The sequence below is a fragment of the Primulina huaijiensis genome, unplaced genomic scaffold (genome assembly GCF_012295235.1).
Source record: "Primulina huaijiensis isolate GDHJ02 unplaced genomic scaffold, ASM1229523v2 scaffold3245, whole genome shotgun sequence".
Lineage (NCBI taxonomy): Eukaryota > Viridiplantae > Streptophyta > Magnoliopsida > Lamiales > Gesneriaceae > Primulina > Primulina huaijiensis.
The window spans coordinates 67,406-77,727 of record NW_027357612.1 but is presented as its reverse complement, the minus strand read 5'-3'; the positions used below and the strand labels follow the sequence as shown (position 1 = coordinate 77,727).

The following is a 10,322-nucleotide window of genomic DNA, read 5'->3' as shown; positions in this document are numbered from 1 at the left end:
GATAGACAATAAATTATAAAAGAATCCATTAAAAAATTATTATTTTAAAATCAATTTGTTATAAAAGTGACTTATTTATATGTAAAATAAAAGAAAATATAAGATATAAATATGAAATATTCATTAGCAATTATGAAAAAATACACTAATTTTAGTAACAAATTTTAGCAGCAACAAAAAAAAAATCATGGATAAATTGATAAATTCAACATACATTAATATCCAAAAGCATTTAAGATATACAATAAATTATAAAAGAATGCATTAAAAATTTATTGATTTAATTTGCTAAATTAAATGAATAAGGGTATATTAAAAAATTCACAATTAGAAGTGATATATTTATATGTATGTTAGATGTTAGATTTTACTAAGAAATGTAAATAAATAATTTTTCTGACCTAAAATTTAAAAAAGAAATAGAAATGTGTATTAATGTCCAAATCTATTTAAGATGGACAATGAATTACAAAAAACTCCTAAAAAACATATTAATTTAATTTGCTAATTTAAATTAACAAGAAAATTTAAATAAATAATTTTTTTTGACATAAAAGTTAGGAAAGAAATAGGAATGTGTATTAATGTCCAAATTCATTTAAGATGGACAATGAATTGCAAAAAAAACCTTTAAGATAACCTATTAATTTGTTTGCTAACTTAAATTAAATTAAATAAATGAACAAAGACAAATAAAGAAATTCACAAATGAAAATATATTAGATATGTGAATTAATTGAACTGTCGTTCTCACATATTTATATGCTGATTTATTAGTAACTAAAATAAAATTATAACTAAAATAAAATTATAAAATCGATTTTGCCTTAATTCTTCGAATCCCGACAAAATCAAATTATAACATGAAAATTTTAGGACATAATAAAATATGTCAAATTGACGTGTTCAAACTGTTAATTATTGATTATTGTCGCAGGGCCTGTTTTAAAAACTTTACGGATTAAATTGGCACATCAATAAAATTTAGAGACGGAAATGAGAATGAATCCAAACTAAGGACCATTGATGTATTATAACCTTTTTTTTTAATATAAATTTTCACTAGCAATAATTATTATCCTAATCAGAAGAGCTCTTCGGATCGAAACATGATTTTAAATTGTAGTAAAGGTTAAACTACATGTTACATAATTACACCTATTATAGTTTTTTCGTAACATAATAAATATTTGGTGTAAAAATTGATATCAACTTCAATTATCACATACTAGATCACGATGAGTTACAAGTTGGTATAAATATGGGTGATGACAAACAGTAGATGATGGAAAAGATATCCAATCATAGCGGATATATTTTTGTAAAATTTTAATGAGTAGGTCTCTTGTGAGACGGTCTCACGAATCTTTATCTGTGAGACGGGTCAATCCTACCGATATTCATAATAAAAAGTAATATTCTTAGCATAAAAAGTAATATTTTCTCATGGATGAACCAAATAAGAGATTTGTCTCACAAAATAGGACCTGTGAGACCGTCTCACATAAATTTTTGTCTCACATAAATTTTTGTCAATTTTAATTGCCTCGTAACCAACTATGTCTTTTGTTGACTTAGAAGACGTTTGTTTATAAACGCTCATTGCTCTTGGAAAACACCAGATTACGAAGCACATGGGCGTGTCTTCTTCGGCATTGTGTGTGATTTTCTCCATCTCATTAGAGTCCTTATCCCGACAGTTCATTCAACATTGCCTCAATTCCGTTGGCCTATATTTTATTGGTCAAAATTCGATGCACATGGTCCGAACTTAATTGTATTTATTTAGATCGGTGGATTTGAAATTAAAGAACTTTATTTATATTTTTATGATTAATAATGAAACAATGCCTAAAATCTTAAATATATAATTATTAATTACACAAAGTATAATGAATTTTAAATGTTATCAATATTAGACGAACTTGAAATTATCTTAATTAATATAAAATCCTATATAAACACGGAATAAGTGGATTTGAAATTTNAAAAAAAAAAAAAAAAAAAAAAAAAAAAAACCAACCTACGAATACTAGAGTTAGTAAATCTAGTAAAAAGGTACGAAAGTGGGTGATTGACCGATTGAATACCATAATACCGTTTAATTAATTGTTGCATTAGATCGTCCAGTAATAATGCAGAGTAAATTATTTTCAGTAAGCGACTACCTTACAATCACGGTCATACGGATATTTTTTAGGCTTGAATTAAATTTCAGAATTTAGTCCCTAAAATATTATGAATTGTTCCATAATCTTTTGAATTATGAGAGTTTTTCAAGTCTAAACAAGTGAAAAAAAGTGTAAACATACAAGATAATAATATAATATTTACACCCTGGTTCGGCCTTACTGTTTGTACAAGTCAAAACAGGCGAATTTGGCTCTTAAATTTTGGTTACACATGACTGGCAAATCTAATAGCTAGAAGCTAAGCACGCACAAACATTCAAAATTTTCGTTAGCTTTCATGCTCAAAATTTTGACATGATATTTCATTTCTCGACAGGTAAATTTTTCCGACGAAAATAGAAATCGATTTTATTTTGAAGAACACAAGCCAAAACTAAAACTCACAGATCAATCGATTTTATTTTCTGAACAAATGATGCGAACGTCCACATTTGACTCGTTGTATCGTATGGCGGCGCCTATGTCTTTCGATTTGAACAAATTTAATTTAATATTTCAAAGGGTACGGTGGATAATGGCTACTACAGCAAAATTGCACTTGGGATGTGCTTGATCTGCATGGATATCACCTTGAGCCGACCGATATTTATGCAACATCGATTCTCCACATAACTTTGTCATATATATGTTTTAAAACGTTGTTTTTTCTTGCGAGTTATTTTTTTTTAATGAAGAAGAACTCACAACTATTATTTTTTGATTTGGTAAACTCCGGATATATAGTAGCATGTAAATCACACTAAAACCTGATAAACTCGAAGAAGAATACAGACAAGCTTTAGCAGATATGGCTTTTACGTGATTCGAACTTGACCTCAAACTTCACATACTCGACCAAATCAACTAGGGAAACTATTCTTGTATTATTAAGAGCTTTTGTCCCATTTATAAGAGACACTATACGAGACATAAATCAACATCACAGTTCAATCCCACTATCTTATTTAGTAATAATTACTGTCTATAACTGAACGATAAGAAAAAGAAACGAGACTTAGAATTAGCATAAAATCACACACATACACACATTATATGTATATATATTTGTGTGTGTTTACGTATGTATTTTAATATTAATACGTTTCCTAGCTCTGAGAATTGAAATATGTTATTATTTTTATTATTTAAATTATTATTATTATTTATTTATTTGCACTCCATGGTAGGAGATGGATTATTATGTGATCAGAAGGCTAATGGACATTGGTTGCGGCACCAAACCACTTAAGGATTTTGATTTATATTTTAATTAAACCCTGAAAATATATTAGATCTTAATAATAACCTCTAGTAGAAACGCTAAACTAATCCACAAAAATATTTTCTCATTCGAAAATTTTCGTACATTTTACTGAATATAATGAGATAATAATTAATAATTAATAGAATTTAAAAATATCAATTATAAAATTCACAATCACACCGTTAATATTTTTCTTGTTTAGTGATATTACAAAATCAAATTAGGGAGTGTAAAAAATTAAGAATTAATAGAATTTTGGTGATAGTACAATTTAACATTCTTCTATTAATTAATAATTAATATAAGTTAAAAATATCAATTAAAATTTATTATTAAGTTTATAGATAGTGGAGAACTGAGAAAAATATAAAAAAAATTACCAGTGTTTGAAAATAAAAATAAAGAACTAAATTTTTTTGAGATAGAATGTTTGGAGAATAATTAATGATTCTAATGCTAGTTTTTTAATAAAACATTAAAAATACTCTTAATCGGATAACACACAGATCTCTCTTCAAAATTATTAAGGATAGAAACGTTCAAAAAACATACAAATTTGATTTTAGAGATACCGAACACTGCTCAAATTTACAATTCTAATATGAGATACAGACATACAAACACACACACAAGTCGGTACACAAAAACACACACACACACACACACGTATATATACACAACATCAATCCAATTGCATTTTATTTTGAAACTAGACCGAAATATTAGAATATCGCAAGTTTCGATTTTGTTTGATTTTGGATTGGCTTTGTGTTTTTTCGATTCTGTATATGAATTATATTTTTATTTTAATGCTGTGTTGGCTTTCTTCACATTAACTATCAAATTCTCCGAAAAGTTAAGAATTCAAATTATATTATTTTATTTTTATCTTTAAAAAAAAAAAAGAATTCAAATTATTATTTTTTTCCCTAAACCTTGTGTACTTTGCACTACCATACAGGCCAGGCTGTCTTGGGACTGTCCATTGGATGACTGGGTTGGGCTCAAAAAATATATGTGTGATTTTAGTCCATTTAAAATTTAAGTTTTGTTCTTAACACAACTTGTGTCTCTATCATTATAAATGGCAAATAAAATGTGAACTTACTGAGAATATTGAAATTTACGTTTCAAAAATCAAATTATATCTAATAAAAGTCGAAGTAACAGAGTCAACCTCGCATAGGAGTTACAATAGAAGAAAAATGGTTTCATGTAAGAAAATAGAGAATTTTATAATTATTATTCAAATGTAGTTGAAACATTCAAGAAAAATCACCTAACAAGCCCCAAGAATAAGTCAATCCAACGTTCCATCTAGTTAGTTGCTTGGTAGATATTACTTTTATATAAGTAGTGAGACTTTTATATAAGTAGTGACCTCATTCGCTTAATATATGAGACGTGTGCTGAATGGATAAATGATTAATCACATTAGTAACATAAACAAAACTCTACATTAAAATGTCTCCAAATATTTATAAATTTATACGTCATTAGAACATGGTAGCCATTTTCATCTATTGGAGTGTATAATATTTTTTAAAATAAAATTATATCCACGTCAACAATGAAATATCATAGTTTGATCGTCTAAGTAAATTATAATAAAATTAAAAATTAAGGTGAAAATTCCAAATTTTAGAAGAATCATATGTGTTTTGAGTTTTTTTTTTTTAAAATAAAGAGCAAAGTTATCTACTTTATTAGTCGAATGCAACCATATGCATATATACCTAACACCCCCCCTCATATCTACTCAAGTTGGTGGCGAGCACGTGGATCTCGTAAGTTGTCAATCACATAGATACAAGGATGATATATTTCAAAATAATTAAAAAATATATAGGAATACGAATAATTAAATTGCAGTTTAAGAAATTATTCTAAGAAAAAAGGAATATTTTTTGATAAAATATTATACACTCTGATAGATAAAAAAAAAAAATTGATCGATTTTAAAAAATAAAATAATCTCTTTGATGGGAAGTAGGTGAAATCAGACAGTGGCAGCTTGCAAAAGCAGACATTAATAATTTGAATAATTCCAATGCTCAACAATAACACGTGAACGAAACTACGTATGGAATCTACGATTAATTTTTAAAATATTTTTAAATGTATAAAATTTATTATATATCTATACATGATAAAATAAAAATTAAACATAAGTATATGTATAGTTCGTAAATTGATTTATTGAGGTAAACTCCTAGCAATTAAATTAGTGATTGTGTCACAACAAGTCAACAACCTACCGCTAAAAATTTAATACAAGTAAATATATTTTATTTAATGTAATAAACAAGGTTTTCTGCATGTAATTAATTATCCGCCTCCAAAAAATACGGTTTAATTTAATTTCTCGTATGGAGAATTTGTTTGACTAGTAACCTAATCAAATACAAATTTTTTTTATAGGAAACTAAAATCAAATACATTAATTAGTTAACGTTTTTTAAAAGGTAAAATAATAAAAAATTAAAAAAATATCAATTATAAATAACGCATGTATTTTTTTCCCTCTAATAATCTCGATAATTCCGAACACATTTAAAATGACAGTATAAATCTCACATTTATAAAAACATTCAGACAAGGAGATAAAAAGAAAAATAATATACAAAACAACACAAATCAAGAAGAATTTCCACAATCAGGTCGGTTTTAGATGTTGGTTTAAGTTTTGATTTGATTTTGCTAGCACGAGAGTATTAATGACTCTTAGTATTAAATATAAGGGCTCGATTTTAATTTGATTATGTGATATTCAATTTTTTTATATATATATATATAAACTTAGTATAATCCTATCAATTATGGACCATTTGATAAATATAGCATCAGGACATATGTCATATTAGGTTTTTTGTGAGACAGTTTCACGAATATTTATTTGTGAGACGGATCAAATCTACCGATATTCACAATAAAAAATAATACTTTTAGCATAAAAATTAATATTTTTTCATAGATGACCCAAATAAAAGATCCGTATCACAAAATACGACATGTAAAATCGTATCAAGTTTTTGTCAAATAATTTTTGTTCAACTTTGATTCAGTTTCACAAAATTATATTATAATTTGTTTTAACGTGATTTGTGTGGTAAATTTAAAATATTCGCTCTAAAATCAGCCACCAAACACCTCAAATGTCATGGAATTAAATTTATGACAAAAACTTGTGTGAGACGGTTTTACGTGTCGTATTTGTGAGACGGATCTCTTATTTGGGTCATCCATGAAAAAATATTACTTTTTATATTAAAAGTATTACTTTTTATTGTGAATATGATTAGGGTTGACCCGTCTCACAGATTAAGATTCGTGAGACGGTCTCACATGAGACCCACTCTAAATTTATATATAAATAACCTTCACTCTCTTTAGCTTCAAGTTCTGAGTTCAAAAAGTCTATCAATGGCGTTACCACTTCTAATCCTCGCATTTCTCACCATTTTCGTAGCTTACAAACTCTACCTACGCTTCCGATTCAAGCTTCCTCCCGGCCCCCGTCCTCTCCCAATCGTCGGGAACCTGTACGACTTCAAGCCAGTCCTCGTACGCTGCTTCCAAGATTGGTCCAAAGTATACGGACCCATCGTCTCCGTTTTCTTCGGGTCGCAGCACAGCGTTATAGTCCACACCCCTGAGTTGGCAAAACAGGTTTTGAAAGATAATGATCTGCAGTTGGCGTACAGGAACAGGACGAGGCAGATTGCGAAGGTCAGCAGAAATGGGATGGATTTGATTTGGTCAGATTATGGGCCTCACTATGTTAAAGTTAGGAAGCTGTGTACGCTTGAGCTTTTCTCGATGAAGAGGATTGATGCGTTGAGACCCATTAGAGAAGATGAGGTTACGGCTATGATTGAATCCATTTTCAAGGATTGTACTGGTACTGGTTTGATACCTTGATATTTATTTTGCTGTTGACCCTTTGATACTTTCTTGATTTTGCTTGGTTGGTGTTTTTTCTTTGTTGATGCATCTGAGTTGATGGATCTTACTCGATTTCGGACATAGTTTGATGTGGATGATCTGTGAGTAAATCGCGAAATGTCAAATTCGTGAGAGTTAAATTCCATATGTTGCAAAATTGACAGCTAAAATCACAGATGGGCTGTTTTTGTGGTACACTCTCTTTTTAGAAGTTTATGCCTTGAAATTAGTATTTCAGAAGTCTAGGATGGTATGCTCCAGGAAAAAAAAAATAAAGAAAAAAAGAAGTCTAGAATGCTAATCTGATCAGAACAAACGTACATATATTTTATTTAAGTGTGATTTAATTCGATAGGATTTTATGAATGTGATCTTCGTGTAGGATAGATCCCTGTAAATGCATTCGCTTAACTATTATAATATAAAGTACTCTGCTCTAATTTCATCTGCTAAAATGTGTAAGAACTCTGATTTGATGATACTTGTAGAAAATAAGGGCAAACCTTTGGTGTTGCGCGAGTACTTGGGAATGATGGCGTTTCTTCACATAACGCGACTCACTTTCGGGAAAAGATTCATGGACGAAAATGGTGTCGTTGATGAACAGGGACAAGAATTGAAGGAAATTCTTCACGAGGGAATTAGGTTGAGCTCAAGAAAATCTTTCTTTGCGGAGTTCATCCCTTTGCTACGATTCTTGAACTCCGACAATGAGGCACTTGCGAAGGTTAATGCTCGCACCGACAACTTTACTAAGAGGATCATGGAAGAACACACTCTTGCACGACAGAAGACGGGGAATACCAAGAGCCATTTTGTCGACGCGCTGCTAACGCTGCAAAAGGAGTATGAGCTCAGTGAGGACACCATTATCAGTCTCCTTTGGGTAGGCTTTAGTCCAAGATTTTCTATTTATTGTGAGTTATTATACATGCCGCGAATCATGACCCTAACTTGCCATGTCGAATTGTGCAGGATATGATCTCCGCTGGCATGGATACCACTTCTATCACCGTGGAATGGGCGATGGCCGAGATGGTTAGGAACCCGAGGGTTCAACACAAGATTCAGGAGGAGCTCGACCGTGTGGTTGGTACGGACCGCATCATGACGGAATCGGATATAGCCAATCTCCCTTACTTGCAACGCACAATAAAGGAATGCTTTAGGATGCACCCTCCAACCCCACTGATGCTCCCTCACAAGGCCAGTACCAATGTCAAGATCGGTGGCTATGATGTCCCGAAAGGAGCCACCGTAAGCGTCAACTTGTGGGCACTTGCTAGGGATCCTTCGGTGTGGAAAGACCCTCTAGAGTTCAGACCCGAACGGTTCGTTGAGGAGGATATCGACATGAAGGGCACCGATTATCGGCTACTTCCCTTTGGTTCAGGTAGGCGTATATGCCCCGGTGCGCAGCTTGCTATATTTTTGGTGAGCTCTATGGTAGGACACATGCTGCACCATTTCACCTGGACTCCATCGCCTGGAATGAAGCCTGAAGACATGGACATGATGGAACAACCTGGGACTGTCACTTACATGAGAACTCCTGTTCAAGCTGTTGCCACTCCAAGATTGCCTGTGAATTTGTACAAGCGTGTGGCATAGAGTTGTAAAGGAGTCTAGTTCAATGATCGTAATCGAGCTCGCGGAGGATCGATCAATCCGAGTTTGATGCAGACTGTCAATTGAAGTTTATTTTTTGTTGAGAATTGATAGTTGATCTGGTAACATATCCATGAATGTTTACATATAAATGTTGTGTTATCTTTGACAATTGGTAATCTTATTTACGTGGTTTTTTTTTATTCTGCTCGATGTCTGCCACTTATTTATTTGTATTGTATTTTCACTTGTAAAATAGTTAATAAGTCGGCGAGAATAAATTATCATGCAAATATGTTTTATGAATCTAAAAATACTTGAGACTTTATATAATCCAAGTTTAAATTAAAATATTTGGGAAAAATGTTTATATTCATAAATTATTTATAAACTTATATTCTATTTATAAACTTACATTAAGAAAATGTATTGTCAAAAGTACTTATTGAAATAATGTTCCCTTAAAAGTTAAAACTGCCAGATTTTGTTATTCTGAAAATTACAATTTTAAGGACAATAAAAACTAATAAATTTCAAGTTTTAATTAGAACATGTGGAGATTACCTAAAACCCCATTTAAAATTTTTACATTTTCCAAAAATTCTTGCCCTAAGAAATCCATTCTCAGATTCAATTTTTATTATAAAAAATTTAAATTCCTAGAAGTTCAGCCAAAATGCCATAAATCCATTTAACTAATAAATTACAAAATATTTCAAATTTCCAGGGATAAATTTTAGTTAATGTAAAATAGATATTTCAATATTAACCGATATGTCAATTTTCAATAATGAGTTGATGTTTTTCATCGTCATTAAATTTGTTAACTTTTTTTTCTTCTCAAAAATAACCAATTTACGATATTAAAATGTAAATATATAGTTAACATGACAAAAAAATAAAAAGCATATAATTTAAAATATTAAAAATACAAATTTATTATTATAAAACCCAACGATCAATGGCGGCGAGTTGGGTGGAATCGTGGGTGTCTAGTTAAAATAATTCTTTTGTTGGTTTACTATTTTTTCATCTTTATTTTTTTCTTATTTTTTTTTTACAAAATATATGTTTTAATAATTAATTTCCGAAAATTCGAATTGTTTTTTCTCGAATCGATCAAGCTTATTCAGCTCAATACATCGCTAATCTATTAAAAAATTAATTTAAATTTTATCGGAAGATCTATCGTCAAACGTTCGAGGTGTTTATTCAATTGGTGCCAAATGGACAATGAGTTCACATTTTTAATTATCTAATAATTTTTACAGTGTCTGCAAGTTATATAATTATATATATCCATAATATAGTATCTAGTTGTCTAAGAACTAAAC

The 10,322-nt window shown here is 30.0% G+C and overlaps 1 protein-coding gene across 1 annotated transcript; it reads left to right on the top strand.

The window, feature by feature from the left end:
- Positions 1–6,811: 6,811 nt before the first annotated feature.
- On the top strand, positions 6,812–9,191 carry LOC140968121 (cytochrome P450 98A2-like). Its single transcript, XM_073428972.1, has 3 exons — positions 6,812–7,336; positions 7,869–8,266; positions 8,356–9,191. Exons 1-3 carry the CDS (start codon positions 6,859–6,861, stop codon positions 8,989–8,991), a joined length of 1,512 nt encoding a protein of 503 aa, XP_073285073.1. The 5' UTR covers positions 6,812–6,858; the 3' UTR covers positions 8,992–9,191.
- Positions 9,192–10,322: the final 1,131 nt, after the last annotated feature.